The 24383-nt window shown below is 41.3% G+C and overlaps 1 protein-coding gene across 1 annotated transcript in view; it reads left to right on the forward strand.

The window, feature by feature from the left end:
• The window catches only part of plcd4a (phospholipase C, delta 4a), a 31107-nt gene extending 8719 nt beyond the window's left edge, over nucleotides 1–22388 (forward strand). The window contains exons 5-17 of the mRNA XM_028571447.1: nucleotides 299–527; nucleotides 796–925; nucleotides 1339–1570; nucleotides 1826–2027; nucleotides 9635–9779; nucleotides 10256–10408; nucleotides 10695–10859; nucleotides 14672–14828; nucleotides 17894–18010; nucleotides 18485–18663; nucleotides 18975–19107; nucleotides 20629–20778; nucleotides 21712–22388. Coding sequence (XP_028427248.1) covers nucleotides 299–527; nucleotides 796–925; nucleotides 1339–1570; nucleotides 1826–2027; nucleotides 9635–9779; nucleotides 10256–10408; nucleotides 10695–10859; nucleotides 14672–14828; nucleotides 17894–18010; nucleotides 18485–18663; nucleotides 18975–19107; nucleotides 20629–20778; nucleotides 21712–21803 — 2084 coding nt within the window. The 3' untranslated portion in view covers nucleotides 21804–22388. The remainder of the gene's footprint in view (nucleotides 1–298; nucleotides 528–795; nucleotides 926–1338; nucleotides 1571–1825; nucleotides 2028–9634; nucleotides 9780–10255; nucleotides 10409–10694; nucleotides 10860–14671; nucleotides 14829–17893; nucleotides 18011–18484; nucleotides 18664–18974; nucleotides 19108–20628; nucleotides 20779–21711) is intronic.
• Nucleotides 22389–24383: the final 1995 nt, after the last annotated feature.

A 24383-nucleotide genomic window follows, 5' to 3' on the forward strand; every position in this document is an offset into this window, starting at 1 on the left:
ACCCTAAATACAACACTTGTAAGACCCTGAACACAACACATGTTAGACCCTGAACACACCACATGTAATACCCTAAATACAACACGTGTAAGACCCTGAACACAACCCATGTTAGACCCTGAATAGACCACATATAAGACCCTGAACACTTAGCTGCTTTTTTTTTGCTGCTTTATTGATGCTTTGACAATCAAAATTAGTGCTCAATTCCTACTCTTGCTTCAGGTCGTATAACATGAGTGTAGCCTGCCCCTTTTGGAGCCTTTTCTCTCATTAATCTGTGTCCGTTTGTTCCCAGTTTCGGTGAGCGACGTGGAGGCGATCCGAGAGGGCCACCAGTCCGAGGTGCTGCTCAGCATTGCCGACGAGTTCCCAGCCGACCGATGCTTCACGCTGGTGTTTCGCGGTCGCCGGGGAAACCTGGACCTGGTGGCTGAGTCGGCAGAGGAAGCCCAGTCCTGGATCCGAGGAATCAGGAAGCTGATGGAGAACCTGGAGAACATGGGGGAGCGCGAGAGACTCGACCAGTATCCTTGACTCAACGGGTGCAAACTAATACTCTACTTTCACTCTCAACGGGTGCAAACTCAAACTAAACCTTTCCTCAATGGTAAAAAAACAAACATCAAAGCCTAGGTTAAAATGTAGAAAAAAAAGTGTAAGAATAATGTGCTTGTCTTGTTGCCGATGCCGATTACAACTTGTTTTGTCGTTATTTGCGATGTTTTAGTCACGCCTCTTCCAGAACCTCTGAGAAACAGTGAAAGTGTTTGATTCCTAACACAGCGTTCCCAGATGGATCAGCGACTGGTTCAGGAAGGCAGACAAGAACAACGACGGGCGGATGAACTTCAGGGAAGTTCGAGACTTACTGAAGATGATGAACGTGGACATGAACGAGCACCACGCTCATCGCCTCTTCACGGTGAGATTTTATGCTGTTTTTGGACGATTTTGTCACTTTTTCCAAAAAAAAATGTTTTTAACCCTTGAATTTACAGACAAATCCCCCTTAAATGTTTAACTTTAATGTGTTTCAGCAAGATTTTATGTTCAAAACTCTCTCCTGTGAGAGCATTTCAGCTGAATACATACTATATAATTACTGTCTGTTTTTGTCTCTATATGGCCATTTCACTAAGGCAGTTGAATTCCACTTTTTTGTCACTTACAACTTTTTTGGGACTTTTTTAAAACATTTTTGTTGCTTTTTCCGAAGTTTTTTTGATGCAGGTGTGTAGTTAGCAGACATCTTCTGCCTGGTGGAATCTAGGGGTTAGACCTCTTGAGTTTTGGTGCATCTACCCGTAGAGCTACAGCCTTTTTTCTTTCTCTCAGATGGCTGATAGGTCCCAGTCGGGGACGCTGGAGGACGACGAGTTTGTGCTCTTCTACAAGATGTTGACCCAGCGGGAGGATGTGCTGAGGGTGTTCCAGCAGTACTCGCTGGATGGCCAGACGTTATCCCAAAGCGACTTGGAGGACTTCCTCAGAGACGGCCAGCTGGAGGGGGACGATGTCCAGCAGCATGCCGAGGCGCTCATCCAGCGCTACGAACCCTCCGACACAGGTGCATCGGCTGGGATCTTGGTGTTTTAAGTTTATTGTGGGGTCCTAGCCTGTGTCTCTTGGTACTTGATAATGTAACATTAAAGGTTGGTAGTCTATATACACAACGTTCCTTTTCTGTTGCACAACTAAAACAACTTTTGAATGTACACGTGTTCCACAAAAACAGACCCTCCTTTGCAGTGCTGTGGAGGAAGTTCTGGCAATGTGAAATTATAGACTGCCATTTTCTAACAGTGCCCCACTGTATTTCCAGCCAAGCTGCTGAATGCCTTGACATTTGACGGCTTCCTGATGTACCTTGGCTCCCCTGAGGGCTCCATCTTTAACCCACGGTGGCAGGAAATCTTCCAGGACATGAGCCAGCCGTTGTGCCACTACTTCATCTCCTCCTCACACAACACCTACCTGATGGAGGACCAGCTCCGTGGACAGAGCAGTGTGGAGGGATACATCAGGTAACTAACTCTGCAGGGTGGAGGGATACATCAGGTAACTAACTCTGCAGGGTGGAGGAATACATCAGGTAACTAACTCTGCAGTGTGGAGGGATACATCAGGTAACTAACTCTGCAGGGTGGAGGGATACATCAGGTAACTAACTCTGCAGGGTGGAGGGATACATCAGGTAACTAACTGAAGGGTGGAGTAGGGCTGGGTACGGGACGTCGATACTTTTATGACACCGAAAAAAATTCTCCGATCCTATGAGTATCAAAAACTTATTAATTTTTCGGTGCCAAATTTCGGTTCCAAAAGCGTCTGAACGCTTAAGCGCAAGCTTATCTGTCCTCTCTGCATACTGACAGAGAGCAGAGCTCCGACCGACACACACACTCGGAGAGGTGCGTACCGAGTAAACTACGTCATCGGCTCTGTAGTTTTGTTGAAGTCACAGAGAGTCAAAGCAATGCCGATAAAGTGGTTTCAAGTGTAGTTACAGTTTTTCAAAACTTCACGCAGACAGCGTTTGCTGCGATATGATATTAATGGCGAGCCGAAAGCGGTTACACTAACGGTGGTTTCACTGCCCTGATGACTGACTGACAGGCTGAGCTCGTAGGGCAAGGCAACTTTATTAATGTTACTCTGAGTGAGCAGTGTTACCAGAATTTTTACATTTTGATAACTGTTGTGATTCACAATTAAGTTGGAAAATAAAAGCTTTGTGTTTAATGTATTTTTGTTGATGTTGAAATGGATTTTAAAACATATGGTATCGAAAAAAGTATCGTTAGGAACCGGTATCGAAACTGAGGTATCGAAATTGGCACCGGATCAAAAGATTCTGAACGATACCCAGCCCTAGGGTGGAGGGATACATCAGGTTACTAACTCTGCAGGGTGGAGGGATACATCAGGTTACTAACTCTGCAGGGTGGAGGGATACATCAGGTAACGCCGCTCGCTTCACTTTCTTGCTTAGACCAACCAACAGCTATATATGACGGAAGAAAAGTGTTTGTTTGACCCATCCACCCCCCAACCTGCCTCCTTACCAGGACATTTGGCACCCTTATACTTCCTCACCTTACTTCCTGCTTTGCTCCCGTCAGCACTACTACGGCCACTAGAAGGCACCACCACTGGAAACCTTAATCTAGGTCAGAATGATGCTGGAACAAACCACGTATGGGGGAGTTTTTCAGGTTAAGGTCTGCTGTCTATATATCCATACATATGAACATACATCTGCAGCAAAATCATAAAAAAGGCTTGAATTCATTACACAAGAACTAGTTTGCCTTTGACACAAATCCAGAAACACTTCACTATTTCCAAATCTGCTTTTGAACCATTTAATAAATATTTTAGGACTTCCATCAGCCCAAATCCCTTAGCTAATGTGTTCTCTACTATGCTCCGTTGAGCCTTTCAGGGGGGATGAGCTTTACTGTGATGTTACCCTGCATTAATCTTCCTGCATTCATTAGTTTTACGTAATTAATTAAAGGGTAACTTCGTTTTTTTTTTTTTCAACCTGGCAAACCCTGTTTCAACCCTACTTCCCATGTATTGTGTCTAGGTGACTGATGAGAACAAAGATCTTAGAAATTGGTCCAGTATTGAGTGAGAATGCTGTTACAGGCTTACAGGCATTACATGGCTGTAATGTAACCCTACGGGACAAATGTTCAGCAGCAGTTAGGGTCCACTAAAAGTTCTGTTGTTGCCTGACAGACTCAGATTATTATTCTAAGTGTCTAACAACATTATGGAAATGATCCCTTCAGAGATAGACCTTTTTGTTAAAGAATAAGATCCTTTTTTTTTACATAAAAACATCTGCAAAATTGCTATCAATAAATCCACCAGACACCATGTGAATAATCAGTACTTTTAGCGTGTATAGAGCATACACAAATGACGGATGATTGGTTGAAAGAAATTGATCAGAAGAATATTGTGGGAGCAGTACTGTTAGACTTCAGTGCTGCCTTTGATCACAAATTATTATTGAAAAGACTTGAATGTTATGGTTTTGCGCCATCTGCTTTATCATGGATAGAAAATTGTCTATCCTATCAAAGACAGTTTTCTTTAAAGGAGAATTCCGGCCAATTTTTACGTTAATCTTGATCGCTATAGCTACGCGAGTACTTTCGATAGAAAAAACCCCGACCCAAATCAGTGCAGGTAACACGGAGAAGCTGCAGCTACGTACTACAAGCGTCCCCTGAGCTAAAACGGCAGTACTCAGGGCAAGTTTTAGAGTGCCTTTGTGCCTCTTAACAGACACAACATGCAATTAATATGTCTGTGCCACATGAACAGGGCCCTTACGTGTCAACAAGATGCGTTTTCAACTCAGACATTGTTTAAATTCACCTACCCTGGTCCCTGTCTCGATCCTGCCAGTAGCTAGCTTGCCCTGCTAGCTGATAGCCGTTAGCTGCCGTTTGGTGAGTGTATTCAGACAGGCTTCTGTGATAATCATCCCAAAAACAATCCACGGAGCGGTGGTGGTGTGGCTATGTCCTCCAGAGGACAGGTCATGTCACGTCTTGAAGTGTATTCCCCCCTAAAAAAAAACAATAGTGCTGTAGTAGCTGTTAGCTGCTAGCTGCCCTCCGGTGAGTGTGTACAGCCAGATAGCTGTTAGCCGTTAGCTGCTAGCTGCCGTCCGGTGAGTGTATTCAGCCAGGCATCTGTGATAATCATCCCAATAAAAATCCACGGAGCGCCCGGTGGTGTGGCTATGTCCCCAGTTACTGAAGGCTACCTTTAACTTGTGCTTGGAGCAGCAAGTTCATCTGCCTGTTTCCCCTCTGTCTGTCAGTCTCGTTCTTTCCAACTCTTGAGGCTAGTTCTTCGTCTGTATACTCTGGTTCGAATAAATAAGGATGACCATCAAACGCAAAAGGCTCTTCCGTGTGTTGCATATCTGCTATATTCTTCATACTCCAAGCTTCTTCCGTTATAAACAACTCCGCTTTTCACTCTTCACACACACTACGCTCCAATCTGCAAATTACTGTTTACCTTTTTCTGCTACAACTGACTTCCCAGGAGACCGCGCGATGCAACAGCTAGGCTTCAGTAACGCTATTACTGTGCAAGCCACAGACATCGTTTATCCCGTTTCCATGTAGTTACATAGTCACTGATATGGTCATAACCACTACAGTGCTCAATTACCTATTTTGAGGGGGAAATAATCTAAACCTTTCGCTGCAAAGGCATGATCTGTCCTATGCAGGATATCCACCAACCCACCGGGCGCTCCGTGGATTTTTATTGGGATGATTAGCACAGATGCCTGGCTGAATACACTCTCCGGACGGCAGCTAGCAGCTAACGGCTAACAGCTATCTGGCTGTACACACTCACCGGAGGGCAGCTAGCAGCTAACAGCTACTACCGCACTATTGTTTTTTTTAGGGGGGAATACACTTGAAGACGTGACATGACCTGTCCTCTGGAGGACATAGCCACACCACCACCGCTCCGTGGATTGTTTTTGGGATGATTATCACAGAAGCCTGTCTGAATACACTCACCAAACGGCAGCTAGCAGCTAACGGCTATCAGCTAGCAGGGCAAGCTAGCTACTGGCAGGATCGACACAGGGACCAGGGTAGGTGAATTTAAACAATGTCTGAGTTGAAAACGCATCTTGTTGACACGTAAGGGCCCTGTTCTTGTGGCACAGACATATTAATTGCATATTGTGTCTGTTAAGAGGCACAAAGGCACTCTAAAACTTGCCCCGAGCACGGCCGTTTTAGCTCAGGGGACGCTTGTAGTACGTAGCTGCAGCTTCTCCGTGTTACCTGCACTGATTCGGGTCGGGGTTTTTTCTATCGAAAGTACTCGCGTAGCTATAGCGATCAAGATTAACGTAAAAATTGGCCGGAATTCTCCTTTAATGGAAGCTTTTCTGATACAAAACATTTAGAGTGTGGAATTCCACAAGCAAGTTCACTCTGCCCTTTACTATTTTTAGGGCCCGAGCGCCGACAGCGGCAAAGGCCCTATTGAAACTAAAGGAATTATTTTCTTTCTTTCTTTCTTTCTTTCTTTCTTTCTTTCTTTCTTTCTTTCTTTCTATTGTTATTTTCCCGTCAAATGAATTGGCTTTTTGAGGGGCTTAATATATTCAAAAACTCACCAAATTTGGCGGTCGCATCAAGTCTGGTGAAAATGTACGTATTTTAAGGGTTTCGGGAATAGGCGCACAAAAATGGCTCGCTAGCGCCCCTAGAAAGTTAAGAAAATTGAGCCCCTGCAGTGCGTTTAACGTAGACTCACGAAACCTGGTACACATATGTAACATGTCAAGATGTACAAAAAACTTCATTAGAGCCATACCTTAAACCCAACAGGAAGTCCGCCATTTTGAATTAAATGTTCGAAATTAGTGCGATTTTGGCCATTTCCACGTCGTACTTTAACGAACTCCTCCTAGAGATTTCATCCGATGCGACCGCAAATGCACGGTCGCAAGGAGCGGCGTCCGCCGGTAACCCCGACGCGCGCAGAGGCGCAAGGGCCCGTCCATCGCTGCTCGCAGCTTTAATCTATTTTTATTATTGATCTTCCACTTGCTTTTAAAAAGCCCATGTGTCCATGTATGCGGATGATACAACAGTATACATTTGTGCTCCTACTATTAATGAAATAATGGCAACCCTCAACAAAGAGTTGAAGATAGCACTAGAATGGGTTACTAACAATAAAATATTCCTAAACATGTCAAAGACTAAAAGCATTGTATTTGGTACAAATCATTCATTGACCTCTAGACCTCAGCTGAATAATGTAGCGGTTGAGCAAGTAGAGGAAACAAAGCTTCTTGGTGTTAGCTTAGATTGTAAACTGCCGTGAACAAAGCATATTGATTATCTTGTTGCAAAGATGGGGAGGAATATATCTGTTACGAAAAGATGCTCTGCTTTTTTAACACCACACCTGACCAAACAAGTCCTGCACACTCTAGTTTAATCACATCTAGACTATTGCCCAATGATATGGTCAAGTGCTGCAAAGAACGATATAGGAAAACTGCAGTTCTGGTTCAGAACAGAGCTTCAATGTCCACTTAGGTCTAATGTAAACAACATGCATGTCAAACTCTCCTGGTTGAAAGTTGGGGAGAGACTTTCAGCATCACTCCTGGCTTTTGTTAGAAACATTATTGAATTGAAAATTCCTAATTGTTTATATAGTTAACTTACATTTAGCTCTAACACACATAAATACCCTACCAAACATGCCACTAGAGGTCTTTTCAAAGTTCCTAGAGCCCAGACACAATCAAGGCAACGTACAGTATTGTATTGAGGGATGGTTGCTTGGAACTCACTTCCAGCAGAGATTGCCAAAGCACATAATATATACCTGCAAAAATTGCCGTTTTGAATGGGAAAATGTCATCCATGTGAATTGTGTAGATCCAAAGAGTTTTTATTTTGGAGACCCGGTGCTAATATGGCACTGGTGCCTTAACGACCGTTACCTACTGGACCGAATAGCAACGCAGATTTTGGTGCCTTATTTAGGTGCTACTTAAATACCTGCGCTTCTCATGCTCCGAAAACGGACGTTAGAGGGAACTGAAACATCGCTGCACGGGAATGTCACCTTTTTCAGCCCTTCTGAGTTTGCAGGTATGATAATAAATCAAGCTTCAAAAAACAAGTAAAGGGACATCTAAGGGCCCTAAGACTGTAACCATATTTTGGACTTGTTTATGCATAGGAATATTGGTATGTAAACAAAGATGTTGTAAGATTTAACTTTTCTATATTCTGTGCTTATGTATTTATTGTGTTATTTATTAGAGTACATGAAGAGGAATATGTATATTTATTAGGGCTGTCAGTTTAACGCGTTATTAACGGCATTAACGCAAACTCATTTTAACGGCGTCAATTTTTTTATCGTGAGATTAACGTTCTTTTTGATCTAGCTAGACCGGAAGCAAAATTACGAATCCCACTATGGCCACGCCAAGACCCGCCCTACGAAGCAGCTCGATTGGTTGCGGTTAGGCATTTCACCTTGAGTGGTTAAGGTTAAGATAGCCGATTGGTCAGGGGATAGGACGTGAACAAATGGGGTTACGTTACCTTGGACACCTGACCAATAGTAGTGATTGAAGGGCGGATATTTCGCAGACCGGAAACAAAACCGACACGCCACGGCCGCACACACTTGTTTGGGCTTGTGAGCCGCGTAGCTAGTAGGCTCGTCACGGCGATTAGCTTCGGAGCGAGTAGTGACTCTAGAGTCCTAGTGAGAGAACCAAAGAGTCTCCCCTGTTCTTTCTGACCACGGTGGGAAACCTGGAGCAGGAAAAGTTACCCCTCTCCTTGAGTTTATGGAGAAGGACATCCAGGAAATGAGTCGGGGAAACTGTCTATGGGGAAATGCAACGCTACCAAGCTACGCCCACGGCAGTCGCTATGACGACCAGCCCCGCTCGCCTCAGGTATGAGGCAGTACTATCTGCAATGGAAATTGAACACTACGTGTATATATATATGCCAATGTTTTACCTGGTTTTACCTTGTTGTTTACCTGCCCAGGGACTACAGGTGGAAATTAGCAATTGTTGCTATAACCTGGCCCAAGACATATTCTCTTAACAAGTTTAATGTTTATTTGTGCACTGTCCCTGTTTCAAATAAATCAATTTCCATTTCCATTCCAATAAAAAAATGATTTGCACAAAGCAAGCCAGTCCACTTTTCCATGTTGATAAGAGCATTAAAATGAGAAAATATAATGGGACAAAAAGAAGTCAAGGGACATTTAAAATAGATAAAAATGTGCGATTAATTGCGATTAATCGTGAGTTAACTGACATTAATACGATTAATCGCGATTAAATATTTTAATCGTTTGACAGCACTAATATTTATATTTGCAAGAAAATAATACTAGCTATACATTATTATATGACAGTTTTGTCTGAAAATGTCTTATTTTTATAGCATTTTTTGTCTGAAAATGTCTTATCTGTGGTAATGTTTTATGTTTTGTGTGGACCCCAGGAAGAGTAGCTGTTGTTCTGCATCAGCTAATGGGGATCCTAATAAAATCAAATCAAAAGCATATTTCCACATGTAAATGGGTGAATTAAAGGTTTATTTCAACCAAACCAGAGCGGTGATTGTTGGAACAGTGGAAAGATGAACCAAGACGGCTTTTGATAGTTTATTTAGTTTCTGTCCACTTTGAATGAAGTGTGTTTTATGATGATAAAAGTCCTGATTATTTACATGGAGTCTGGTGGGTCTAGCGATGATGAGCGAGTGATTTCAGTGATGTTTTAATGTGAAAAGAGGATATTCTACAAAATAAAACCTTCTGACTTTTACCCCAAAATATCAGACTTTTTTATGTCTCGTAATATTTCAACTCTTCTTCTCACTTACTCAGACTTTCTTTCTCAAAATATTCCAACATTTGTTTTAAATATTGTGACTATTCTATTGAAATTTTTTCTCTCCTAATATTTAAACTTTTCTTCTGAGATAGTCCAACTTTTATTGTTAAATATTCCGTCTTCTTTACTAAAATACTGCGCCTTTGTTCCTAAGATGTTGGTATTCCCCAGGGCTCTGAGTCGGGGCTGTCGCTGTGTGGAAGTGGACTGCTGGGATGGCGCTAATGGAGAACCAATCGTGTATCACGGACACACGTTCACCTCCAGGATCCTCTTCAAGGACGTGGTCACCGCTGTGGGAAACTACGCCTTCAAGGTACAGTAGCTCTGCCCATAGATATGAGAAGACTGTGCAACATTATAATATTAATAACTGATCTGACTTTACAGTCAGCTGTTTGCCACAAAGTGTCAAAGGTTCACATGCCTGTTGAGAATGAATATTAATAATTTATAATAATATTGTGGCCTGGGGACCCCTGGTGTCTCTCAGCCCACAGGTGTCTGGCAGAAGCGTATTCGCTTTCCCTTCGATAATACTCTGCAGTGTTCAGTTACAAACTTGCTCCCTCCCTGCCTCACTTGCTCCCTCCCTCGCTCCTCCCTCCCTCCCTCCCTCCCTCCTCCCTCGTCTGTCTTTCTCCCTGCCTCCTTTTTTCGACTTTGTTACTTCCGTTGCTTTTCTCAATGTTTACGTTTCTTTTCTCAATGTTTATATCGCTTTGGTTTACGTAACAGCGTTTGGTTGCTTTTTCAACGTTTTTGTACGATCTGCCTCCGTCCGTGCTGCAGGTATCGGAGTACCCCGTCATCCTGTCCATGGAGAACCACTGCAGTGTTGAGCAGCAGAGAGTCATGGCCCGACACCTCAACCAAATCCTCGGAAACAAATTGCTGAAAAGCACATTAGACGGCAAAGCCGCCGTCGGCCTGCCGTCTCCGGAGGTAAGCAGTCTGCTGTGTGACCATAACCCACTCTGTCTTGCTGGCCGTAGGCTTATAAAGGCCAGAAAATGTGACACATGGGAATACCTTTGCATCTGAAGTGCCCATACTTTTTCAATTTAATTTATAGTGTCAAATCACAACAGGAATAATCTCAGGACACTTTACAGACACCATACCCTATATATAGGGGAACCTAAAGTTGGTTTTGTTTGGAGTGGATGACTGAAAATGTAAAAACAGAAGAAGGGAACCTAAAGTTTGTGTTGTGTAAACTTGCTGTCAGGATCTAAAGGGGAAGATTCTGCTGAAGGCGAAGAAACTCGGCGGTCTGGAGGAGAGTTTCAGCGGCACGGCAGACGACTCTCAGACGGGAGAGGTGACCGATGATGACGAGGCTGAGATGGACGAAGATAACGTCCGCCAAAGTGTCCGCCACAGGGGGAAGAAGGTAGGCCAGCTTTGTTAATGTCTGTTAACGTAACTAAAATAACGTTGACGTTGTCGACATTATTATATATATATCTTTTTTGTTGCCTTTTTCAATGGTAATTGTTATGTAAAGAAAGGTGCCAAAACGTCGCAAAAAGTGGCACCATTTCTGACGTATTTGATATTTTTTCGACTTGTGTCTGTCGCAGGGTGAAGGTAGGTCAGGTTGATCACACCCATATTCAGACATGAAAATCACACCATGAGAACATGTTTAAGTGGGGGGGGCCTGCTGCCCGATTTCTGGCTTATGACTATTTTAGAAAAATAAATAAATTAAAAAGTCCACATGGGATTTGTTTTTAAAATTTTCTTCCGGGGGAGTATGCCCCTGGACCCCCCCCAGAGGGGTAATATCCTTCTCACCTTTTTCACCCCTGACCCGTTTTCTTGCCTGCAGATTATTATTATACTGTTATATATTAAACACAGTCTGATGAGCCGGCCAGATATAGAACCAGGATCCTTTTTAGGCTGATGATGCAACACTGATTAACCCAAAACGAAGGCACTCCTTTTGATTACATTAATTGCAGCTGGTAGTTACAGGAAGTCCTTTGCATCAGTTAGCGTCCCCTAAAAGTTCTGTTTTTGCCGGTGACAGACTCAGATTATTATTCTACAGAGATAGACCTTTTAGTTAAAGAGTAAGATCCTTTTAGTTTGACATAAAACAGCCCCGAAATCCCCATCAACAAACTCCACCAGACTCCATGTAAATAATCAGGACTTTTAGCGTGTATAGAGCCAGCATATCTCCACCAGACTCCATGTAAATAATCAGGACTTTTAGCATGTATAGAGCCAGCATATCTCCACCAGCCTCCATGTAAATAATCAGGACTTTTAGCGTGTATAGAGCCAGCATATTTCCACCAGACTCCATGTAAATAATCAGGACTTTTAGCGTATATAGAGCCAGCATATCTCCACCAGACTCCATGTAAATAATCAGGACTTTTAGAGTGTATAGAGCCAGCATATCTCCACCAGACTCCATGTAAATAATCAGGACTTTTAGCGTGTATAGAGCCAGCATATCTCCACCAGACTCCATGTAAATAATCAGGACTTTTAGCGTGTATAGAGCCAGCATATCTCCACCAGACTCCATGTAAATAATCAGGACTTTTAGCGTGTATAGAGCCAGCATATCTCCACCAGACTCCATGTAAATAATCAGGACTTTTAGAGTGTATAGAGCCAGCATATCTCCACCAGACTCCATGTAAATAATCAGGACTTTTAGCGTGTATAGAGCCAGCATATCTCCACCAGACTCCATGTAAATAATCAGGACTTTTAGAGTGTATAGAGCCAGCATATCTCCACCAGACTCCATGTAAATAATCAGGACTTTTAGCGTGTATAGAGCCAGCATATCTCCACCAGCCTCCATGTAAATAATCAGGACTTTTTAGCGTGTATAGAGCCAGCATATTTCCACCAGACTCCATGTAAATAATCAGGACTTTTAGCGTATATAGAGCCAGCATATCTCCACCAGACTCCATGTAAATAATCAGGACTTTTAGAGTGTATAGAGCCAGCATATCTCCACCAGACTCCATGTAAATAATCAGGACTTTTAGCGTGTATAGAGCCAGCATATCTCCACCAGCCTCCATGTAAATAATCAGGACTTTTAGCGTGTATAGAGCCAGCATATTTCCACCAGACTCCATGTAAATAATCAGGACTTTTAGCGTATATAGAGCCAGCATATCTCCACCAGACTCCATGTAAATAATCAGGACTTTTAGAGTGTATAGAGCCAGCATATCTCCACCAGACTCCATGTAAATAATCAGGACTTTTAGTGTGTATAGAGCCAGCATATCTCCACCAGACTCCATGTAAATAATCAGGACTTTTAGCGTGTATAGAGCCAGCATATCTCCACCAGACTCCATGTAAATAATCAGGACTTTTAGCGTGTATAGAGCCAGCATATCTCCACCAGACTCCATGTAAATAATCAGGACTTTTAGAGTGTATAGAGCCAGCATATCTCCACCAGACTCCATGTAAATAATCAGGACTTTTAGTGTGTATAGAGCCAGCATATCTCCACCAGACTCCATGTAAATAATCAGGACTTTTAGAGTGTATAGAGCCAGCATATCTCCACCAGACTCCATGTAAATAATCAGGACTTTTAGCGTGTATAGAGCCAGCATATCTCCACCAGACTCCATGTAAATAATCAGGACTTTTAGCGTGTATAGAGCCAGCATATTTCCACCAGACTCCATGTAAATAATCAGGACTTTTAGCGTATATAGAGCCAGCATATCTCCACCAGACTCCATGTAAATAATCAGGACTTTTAGAGTGTATAGAGCCAGCATATCTCCACCACACTCCATGTAAATAATCAGGACTTTTAGCGTGTATAGAGCCAGCATATCTCCACCAGACTCCATGTAAATAATCAGGACTTTTAGAGTGTATAGAGCCAGCATATCTCCACCAGACTCCATGTAAATAATCAGGACTTTTAGCGTGTATAGAGCCAGCATATCTCCACCAGACTCCATGTAAATAATCAGGACTTTTAGAGTGTATAGAGCCAGCATATCTCCACCAGACTCCATGTAAATAATCAGGACTTTTAGCGTGTATAGAGCCAGCATATCTCCACCAGACTCCATGTAAATAATCAGGACTTTTAGTGTGTATAGAGCCAGCATATCTCCACATGTAAATGGGTGAATTGAGGCTCAATTTACGACACCGTCTTGCTCCGCCCCTTATGTCTACAACGTCCTGCTCTGACTATGTACCCAGCTCTACTTTAGAGGATTTATTTTGCTGTGTTGCAGCTAACTAAGTGTGCAAAAGGAATCATTGGGCACTTAGAGTCATGTTTGTTGATCAGTCATGTTTATTGATAAGCATGTGAGAAGTGAAACGCCACACTGGGACTCATGTCAACACAGTCATCAGAGGTGAGGCGTGTGGCGAGATATGAGCCCTCCGCCGCCCTGCTGATGGTGTAGGTGTCTTTCTGTCTGGGAGATGGGTGAAGGTGAGGGGAGGGGGGAGCAGTCAGATCGGCTTTCATGGGGAAGCAGGTTCAGGCAGCGTGCATTCAAAAGGAGCCCCGCAGATGACTTTCCTGCAAAAAAATGCTCTGAAGTTAAGCTTTTATTTTGGCGGGGGAAAAAACAGGCAACGCCATTTTGAAAGGGCTTCCTCTGTCACTTCCAGTTATGTGAATGAAATGTCATCCTAATTTAGACATTGATACTTTTCCGTCCAATTGGACTGTGAATTTAAGAAAACCGCGGCGATACCCAGCCAGGGGCTTTGATAAAATGACACAAATGTCTGGATCCTGAAGTCAGATCAGCGTGTATGCTGCAGGTTTCAGTGCCACACCTCTGGTACAGTCCTGGTAGCTTCCCCGGCAGTGAAACCTGCTTCTGCTCGGCATTGTGGAGTATCGACTTACACAGTTCAAGAGGGGGTTGTCTAAAGGTTTCCATGTGGCCAGTGCTTCCATCTGTGACAGGGGTTTACCCTATCATGTGACTCTAATAAAGGGCCAGATCCTGTCAGTGACATTCAACTGAACTAAATGAGGCAGTGGGAAAAGCCCGCCAAGTTACAACTTGAAGGATTGTTCCAGACTTTGTCATTTCACATCTGTACATTTAAATGAGTCTGTGTGTACGTCTGCTGGTTTCATACCTGAACAACATTGTGTTTGAATCTCCTTGTAGTCAGAAACTTACATTTATTTCTCCTGTCTTCTTGTTTGCCCAGAAGTCGAAGCAGCGTCTGTCCAAGGAGTTGTCCGACTGCGTCGTCTACTGCAAAAGTGTCCACTTCAGCAACTTCAAACACTCGCACATCCACTCCAAGTTCTACGAGGTGGCGTCTTTCACCGAGTCCAAGGCCCGCAGACACCTGCGAGACACTGGTGAGTCGCTGGGAGCTATTACAAATTTTAGAGCTGTACACAAAGGTTAGGCACCTTTTACAACATTTAAGCGTTTTTTACAATGTTTCAGGCAGTTTTTACAATGTTTTTGGCGGTTTTTACATCGTTTTGGGCAGTTTCTACAACGTTTAAGCAGTTTTTACAATGTTTGGGCAGTTTCTACAACAATTTAGGCGGTTTTTACAATGTTTTTGGCGTTTTGACAACGTTTTGGGCAGTTTCTACAACATTTTAGGCAGTTTTTACAATGTTGTCGGCGTTTTTACAACGTTTTGGGGTGGTTTTTACAGCATTTTTGACAGTTTTTACAACGTTTTAAGGGCTTTTGTCGTCACTTTTTAGGCACGCAGGGGTGTGTTCTTTCCCCCCTCCTCTATATTCTGTACACCAGTGACTGTTGCTCTGTGACTAAAAACCGACACTTTGTGAAGTTTGCTGATGATACGGTTATTGTCAGCTTACTGAACAATGAGGAAACTTCACACGGTCCGGTCATGGACCACTTTGGTGCCAGGATGCCTTTCTTGAGCTGAACGCCTCCAAGACAAAAGACATGTGTATTGACTTTAGGCATAATGTCACTAACAATGTAAAAACTAGTATAAATGGTCAGGAAATACAGGTTGTTAAAGAGTACAAGTATTTAGGATCCATTATTGATGACAAGTTGTGCTTCGACCCAAATACTAGTTTGCTTTGCAAGAAAGGCCAGCAGCGCCTGTATTGCCTTAGAAAGCTGGCCAAGTTTGATGTGGACAAGACCCTGTTGACCCTTTTCTATAGGTTCTTTGTTGAGTCAGTTGTCACCTTCTCCTTAATCTGCTGGTATGGGTCTATTACTGTAAAACAAAAAAACGCCCTCTCCAGGTTAATTAAGGTGAGCAGCAGTATCACAGGTTCTAGGCAAAAAGGCCTGGAGGAACTCTATCAGAAGCAGATGCTAAAAAGGGCTGAATCTATCCTGTCAGATAGTTCTCATCCCTTACGGGCTGAATTTCAGATGTTGCCAGGGCTGGACTGGCCATCGGGCATACAGGGCATTTTCCCGGTGGGCCAACGCACTTTTGGGCCAAATCGCCGATATAAATAGGCTTTTTTTATTTTTTGGCCGAGCCGGCCCATAAAGAACTCACAGCGGCCCATTGGTTAATTTTCTTTATTGGCACTGGCCTGACCCAATCAAAACCAGGAACCCCCTTCCCCACTCCGGGCCGCAAATTTACGAATCCCACTATGGCCACGCCTCCCGGCCCTGGGACACGAGCTGTAATAGTTATGCTGGAAGTTTAGCATCCACGTTAAAATGGACAAACGACCACCAACGTGTAAAGGAGGTGCAGAAAATTGACAGGAGAAAAAGATTAAGAATCTACAGGCGGATTCCTCAAAATGTGCCAACATTTTGGACATGTTTGGGGATGTAGTAGCTGCTTCAACATCAGCGTTACCTGAAGCCGAGGAGGAGAGGTGGCTGGCTATACAGAGAAGCAGAAAGAAAGGGATGAAGACGAGGAGGAGGAGAGTGACCATGACAGGGCCATGGGAGCGAGTGAGGAAAAGATGGAAGAGAGAGTAGATGACGACGTGGTAAGGAGTAGGCAAATTAACAGGGACTCTCAGGGAGGGAGGGAGGGAGGGAGGGAGGGAGGGAGGGAGTGTGTGTGTGTGTGTGTGTGTGTGTGTGTGTGTGTGTGTGTGTGTGTGTGTGTGTGTGTGTGTGTGTGTGTGTGTGTGTGTGTGTGTGTGTGTGTGTGTGTGTGTGTGTGTGTGTGTGTGTGTGTGTGTGTGTGTGTGTGTCACGTTATAACGATAACAAGCGGTTTGGCTGTAATATTAAAGATAGTGGCTGTCATTGAAAATGCTAGCGGTTAGCCTGTTGGCTAGCTGAAAAGTCTGTGTGATCTATAAAGTCAGTGTTGTTACAAGCATCAGTGTTCCTTGAATGGCTTAATTAGCTTCTCTTGCGTTGGTTGTGTTGGTCTTTTCCAGGGCATATACTACTCTCAGCTTTATTCTAGCTTTTGGGAAGGGTTATAGTTATTGTTATAGTATTTAGCAGACACTTGTGTCTAAAGCAACAAAATATGAATCTCAATAGTTAAAATTATCAGTAAACTGTTTTTAAAGTTGCCACTATTGAGCAAAAATAGTAATAATGGCAATACAATATCAAATATCAATAATAAAAAATAATAAAAATACCATAAATATACAAATCATAACTCTAAGAATGAATGAATTATTTAAGTGTAAGATCAACAGATAAGTCTTGAGACCCCTCTTGAAGGATCCAAAACACATGAACACAGAACACTAGGCAACTCATATCATAGAATGCATGCATATTTTAGAGGACTGTCTGCAGGGAATGGGTCTGACCAATCACGGTGGGTGTGGGCCGCCTGGCCCAAAAATGCCAGGGCCAATTTTTTGTCCCAGCCCTGAATGTTGCCATCCGGATCACGCTTTATACTTCCAAAACTCAGAACAAATAGATATAAACACTCCTTTGTAGCTGCAGCCACTCTACTTTTAAATTCTATAAAGAGCCATAGATAACTTGACTTATTATTTATGTTTTTAAATTTGCCTGCAAGGTAGGCAATCTCTGTATTGTGTGTATGATTGTGTGTGATTTTATTATACTACCTGCTGCATAACAAATTGCCCCACTGGGGGACAAATAATAAAGTAATTTGAACTTGAACTTTTTGTGATCTTCAATTATTTGTTTTGAAGTTTTTGACTCTTTTTCCCAATGTTTCTGTCACTAAACTTCTGATGTTTTCTGACGTTTGTGTCACTTCATAAGTCTTTTGCGTTTTTATCAAAATGTTTGAAATGGGCCCTTTTTTCAACTTTTATTGGGCGTTTTCTGACGTTTGTGTTATTTTTCAAAATTTGTATCACCTTTTTAAAGTTTTTGGCTCATTTTTCCAAAGTGTTTGTGTCTTTTAGTCATTCTGGTTCTGTTTTTTTGACAGACCCTTCATACCATATGAAGCCTTTCAGTCTCTAAACTTGTGGGGTTTTCTGCGTTTCAGGCGCCGAGTTTGTGCACCATAACTGCCGGCAGCTGACCCGGGTTTATCCCAGCGGCTTCCGGACCGACTCCTCCAACTTCAACCCTCAGGAAATGTGGAACGCCGGCTGCCAAATCGGTGACTCAACGACTTTAAGACTTTATCTCCATTTACATTTCTGTCATGTTGGTTTTTTTTCAGCTATTTCCAGCTTTTTAGCAGCAAACTTGTTTCTATCTGTTGTCATTTCCAGCCTGTAAGTGTAACGTTTAGGAAAAAATAGGACGAAATTAAAATGTTCAGACTTTTTCTCTCAAAATATAATCCAAGTCTTGCAACGTATTGGTCGCTTTCTTCCATGTATTTGACAATTTAGTATCAGTTTCATTCTCTTCTTTTCCTTTTGACCCTTTTTTAAACGCAGTTTTTGACGCTTTATTTTGAAATATTTGTCATTTTGTCATTTTCTTTGATTTATTTGACAATTTAATTCCCTCAAAGTGTCTCTATAAAGTGATTTGGGAATCTTTGAATCATGGGTCAGAGAAGTACATCTTGTTTTCTTTTTAAAATGTTTTTCTCAGCGTAAAAATCGTGTTTCTTTGGTTTCAGTTGCGCTGAACTTCCAGACAGCGGGCGAGGGGATGGATCTGAACGACGGGATGTTCAGGCAGAACGGCGGCTGTGGCTACGTCCTGAAGCCCGGCTTCATGAGAGACGCCGAGAAAACATTCGACCCCGAGACTCCCCAAAAACAGGACGGCTACCAACCGGTCGCCCTCACCATCCAGGTACAGACGGGAAGGTTCCCTACACTTTATTTACAACAAGACCTAAACCATCCCTGCAGTCAACGTTTATGCCGTTTTTGTGACGTTTTCTAAGAAAATTGTGTTGCTTTTTGTGTGACTTTTTTTCACACTTTGCTTCTTTCAAAGTTTTTTTAAAAAACGTTTTTCAATTTATTGATCATTTTTACGGCATTGTGGTGGTGTGTGTTTGTGTGTGTGGGTGTGTGTGTGTGTGTCTCTCTGTGTGGGTGTTTGTGTGTCTCTCTGTGTGTGTGTGTGTGTGTGTGTGTGTCTGTCTGTGTGTGTTTCAGGTGATCAGTGGTCAGCAGCTTCCCAAAGTCAACATTAAAGAGGACTCGATCGTGGACCCGCTGGTCCGAGTGGAGATCTACGGGGTTCCTCTGGACCAGAACAGACAGGAGACCAGATACATAGACAACAACGGTATATGCATACTGTGTGTATATATACTAGGGCTGTCAAACGATTAATTGTTTTAATCGCGATTGATTTCTATAGTTAATCGCGATTAATCGCATGTTTTATTACATGAATAAAATTCTATTATTTTGCATTTCAGAACTTTTAAGTACATATTAACAATGGAAAGCCATTCTTACCAGTGTATATTGATTGGGAATCAAATGAATGCAAGGAAAGTTACTTTATGAACTTGACTTTAAGATTTGTAATTGTTTATTATTTATTTACTGTAAACAAAAGAAACCTGTGTGAATCTGTCATTATTGCACAATTCCTTCAAGTACCTAACCTAACTGAGATGTAACACTAACACCTTGCTTAATCAGTACAAACAAAATGGTCCAAAACCAGACGCCACAGCAGGACATTTGTAACCTTTACGTTTTTCTAATAAGGAATGTAACAATTCTCCTGGACAGAAAAGGAGGTGGACAATGTCCCAAAATGACAAAAACAGTAAAAAAAAAACGATACAAACAACACAGTCCTAAAACTGTATGATGACTGACTGATAGACATATTCAATAGACCTTTTTCACGGCAGACATGTTGACATGTGATGGTAGGAAAAGCCCAGGTGTATTCAAAACCATTACTGATGGATCCATTCCACTTAGGAGAGACCCTGGTATTAAACCATTACTGATGGCAGCATTCCACTTAGGAGAGACCCTGGTATTAAACCATTACTGATGGCAGCATTCCACTTAGGAGAGACCCTGGTATTAAACCATTACTGATGGCAGCATTCCACTTAGGAGAGACCCTGGTATTAAACCATTACTGATGGCAGCATTCCACTTAGGAGAGACCCTGGTATTAAACCATTACTGATGGCAGCATTCCACTTAGGAGAGGTCCTGGTATTGTGCATGCTGACTCACTGAAATATCTTACTGGGACACTTGAGCCATCGTTAAGGTTATCAATTTCAGCTGTGCTTTTCCTCCTATGACAAGTCAACATGTCTGCTGTGAAAAAGGTCTATGTAGTGTGCAGTGACGTCCAGTGATCACCGGTTAATGAGACAGCGTTTTCTATATATATATATATATATATATATATATATATATATATATATATATATATATATATATATATATATATATAAATATATATGTGACAGGCTGTGGACACGTATGGAGACAAGAAGACAGAAGACACTTTTACAGACAGACAGACAGACAGAAAGGAAGAAAGAAACTTGGAAAGACAGTTATCATTTTTAATTTTTTTTTTAAATTGAAATTTTTTCTCAAAATATTCCAACTTTAAAAAAAGGAAATTACGTGTATATTTTTTCAATTATTTCAATTTAAAAAAAGTTAGAAACTTGTTTCTTTTTGTTGTCATTTCCAGTCGTTTCTCTGCTAAAAACTTGAGTGTTTCTGTTGTCATTTCCAGCTGTAAGTGTAATGTATAAATTAATAAAAAAGGAGGTGGTACGACAGATTTGGGTTGATAACGGTGTCCTGTTTGCAGGGTTTAACCCGGTGTGGTACGACACTCTGCGCTTCACCGTGCACGCTCCTGAGCTCGCCATGGTGCGCTTCGTGGTCGAAGACTACGACAAGACGTCGAAAAATGACTTTGTGGGTCAGTACACACTGCCACTCCGCTGCATGCAGCAAGGTAAGGTTACCTTCTACACCTTCTACATACATAGTCCAGCTACTGCTAAGACATATATCTGTTCTTCTACACCTTCTACACACATAGTCCAGTTACTGCTAAGACATATATCTGTTCTTCTACACACATAGTCCAGTTACTGCTAAGACATATATCTGTTCTTCTACACACATAGTCCAGTTACTGCTAAGACATATATCTGTTCTTCTACACACATAGTCCAGTTACTGCTAAGACATATATCTGTTCTTCTACACACATAGTCCAGTTACTGCTAAGACATATATCTGTTCTTCTACACCTTCTACACACATAGTCCAGTTACTGCTAAGACATATATCTGTTCCTCTACACCTTCTACACACATAGTCCAGTTACTGCTAAGACATATATCTGTTCTTCTACACCTTCTACACACATAGTCCAGTTACTGCTAAGACATATATCTGTTCCTCTACACCTTCTACATACATAGTACAGCTACTGCTAAGACATATAACCGTTTATTAACTCAAACTGTCCCTAAATATGAAAATGTAAAACTAGGTAGCATTTTTACATTGGAAAAAAGTGTCTAAAGTGTAGATAAAAGTCCAAAACGTCAGGATAAAGGTCAGTTTGTGGCCGTCCAGACTACAAAATAATCTTGCAGTTTTCAAACCAAAACGGTTTCCAAGCGTTAAAATTTTGGGGCCTGGGAAACGTCGCAGTAGTGCCGACGCCAGGCAAAGATTTCTGTCTTTTAAACCAACCGTAGCAGTTTGTGTGTAGTCTAACTCTACTGCAGCTTTCTGTACCTTATGTGATTACAAATGATGTATAAATTGATTGATTAAACTAGTTTGAAGTTAGGAGCCGCTCCAGTTTTATATTTGAGTGTGTACGCTGTAGCGTTGTTTATCTTGTATAAATGAAGATGTTTGGTGTTCTCAGGTTATCGGCATATTCACCTTTTGTCCAAAGATGGAACCAGTATTCCTCCCTCATCTTTATTTGTACACATCCGGATCGCAGAAATTGAATAAACCTTCTCAGCTTTTCATCCTCAGCACAGATTATTGAGTTCCTTCCTGTATAACTCCTAAAATAGTATTTATTCTTGTTGTTATTTGATGTGAATAAATACTCCGCCAAATGTTTTGTGGTTGTTGGCAGCAGATGTAACGAGATGTGCATGTTTTTTTTGTTTAGTTCACTATCTTGTGTGTAATTTGTTCCTGTGATTGACTTGAACTTTGCTGCTCATGTTTGGTGTAACTGTGACTGTAGCGCTCAAACGCTGAAATGTTTAAAATGCTGAAACGCTGAAAAAGCTGAAGCGCTGAAATGTTTAAAATGCTGAAAAGCTGAAATGTTTAAAATGCTGAAACGCTGAAATGTTTAAAATGCTGAAACGCTGAAATGTTTAAAATGCTGAAACGCTATGTTGAAACGCTGAAATGTTGAAACGCTGAAATGTTTAAAATGCTGAAACGCTGAAATGTTTAAAATGCTGAAACGCTAAAATGTTTAAAATGCTGAAACGCTATAATGTTGAAACGCTGAAATGTTTAAAATGCTGAAACGCTGAAATGTTTAAAATGCTGAAACGCTGAAATGTTTAAAATGCTGAAACGCTGAAATGTTTAAAATGCTGAAACTCTATGTTGAAACGCTGAAATGTTTAAAATGCTGAAACGCTGAAAAAGCTGAAGCGCTGAAATGTTTAAAATGCTGAAACGCTATAATGCTGAAACGCTGAAATGTTTAAAATGCTGAAACGCTGAAATGTTTAAAATGCTGAAACGCTGAAATGTTTAAAATGCTGAAACTCTTAGTTGAAACGCTGAAATGTTTAAAATGCTGAAACGCTATAATGTTGAAATGCTGAAATGTTTAAAATGCTGAAACGCTGAAAAAGCTGAAGCGCTGAAATGTTTAAAATGCTGAAACGCTATAATGCTGAAACGCTTAAATGTTTAAAATGCTGAAACGCTGAAATGTTTAAAATGCTGAAACGCTATGTTGAAACGCTGAAATGTTAAAATGCTGAAACGCTATAATGTTGAAATGCTGAAATGTTTAAAATGCTGAAACGCTGAAATGTTTGAAATGCTGAAACGCTATGTTGAAACGCTGAAATGTTGAAACGCTGAAATGTTTAAAATGCTGAAACGCTGAAATGTTTAAAATGCTGAAACGCTATAATGTTGAAATGCTGAAATGTTTAAAATGCTGAAACGCTGAAATGTTTAAAATGCTGAAACGCTATGTTGAAACGCTGAAATGTTGAAACGCTGAAATGTTTAAAATGCTGAAACGCTGAAATGTTTAAAATGCTGAAACGCTAAAATGTTTAAAATGCTGAAACGCTATAATGTTGAAACGCTGAAATGTTTAAAATGCTGAAACGCTGAAATGTTTAAAATGCTGAAACGCTATAATGTTGAAACGCTGAAATGTTTAAAATGCTGAAACGCTGAAATGTTGAAACGCTGAAATGTTTAACGCTGAAACCGTTTAGTTTTAGTTGAATGTGCCACCATACTGTGTTTCTTGTCAGTATATTTTCTGTTGTGATTTGCAAAGTTGTTACAGTGTTTGAGATAGTTTAGATGGAGTGTTTTTTTAATAAAAGGTCCAGTTAGTTTTAAATCTAGTTTCAGACTCAAGTTTCATCAGCAAACAATCCGCTTTGGTCTCTTTGCTTTTTTTGTCACTTTTTCTAACGTTTTGGTCCTTTCTTTAGAGTTTTTGTCACTTTTTCTGACTTTTTGGTCCTTTCTTTAAAGTTTTTGTCACTTTTTCTGACCTTTTGTGTCCTTTTTTCTAACATGTTAGTTTTTTTCAGACTTTTAAAGCTTTTCAGACGTTTTGGTTGCTTTCTTCAAAGTTGTTTTCTGCCTTTTTCATCTCGTCTGTGTGGTCATGATTATAGCCTTGTATCATGTGACGTTATTGTTGCAGTCTGTACATATTCCCCGTTTGTGTAAACATCTTTATAGAACGTGTCTATTTTTGTATCCATGAAAACATTTGCATGTCCTGTACAGCTTGGCACCGTGAAGTGTTTATCTGCTTTGTTTTTTATTGTATATTTTTGCCACCGTTACCTGCAAATAAATATGATTCGGAGACACACTTAGAGACAGTTTGTCTTTTTTAAGGGGGGTGGGGTGCAAGAAGCGCCAAAAACAACAACAAAAGAGACCAAAACTTTAACGAAAGACGAAAAAAACGCTGAAGAAAAGGACAACAATTTCAAAGTATTAACAAAAAAAATCAAGTCAAAAAAGTGAGAGCTAAGTGAGTGAAAGTACTGATGATGATGATCATGTATGGCTGATGAAGATGAATCTCTAAATGATGAGAAACTTGTTTCTAAAAATGACTTGAATGAATACGATATTCAACTATCCCTCTGTGACACACAGAGGCTACAAACACTTTAAGAAAAGTCACAAAACATAGAAAACAATGTCCAAAAAGAAGACTGAAACTGACAAAAAGGGACAAAAAAAATTCAAAGAAAAGTGAACACAAAAACAAATCTACCAATGACAGCAGCAGTGGCAGCAAAAACTGTGACTCCCATGACTGTCCTGGACAGTGTCTGGGAGTCACAG

The sequence above is a fragment of the Perca flavescens genome, chromosome 24, assembly GCF_004354835.1.
Source record: "Perca flavescens isolate YP-PL-M2 chromosome 24, PFLA_1.0, whole genome shotgun sequence".
NCBI lineage: Eukaryota > Metazoa > Chordata > Actinopteri > Perciformes > Percidae > Perca > Perca flavescens.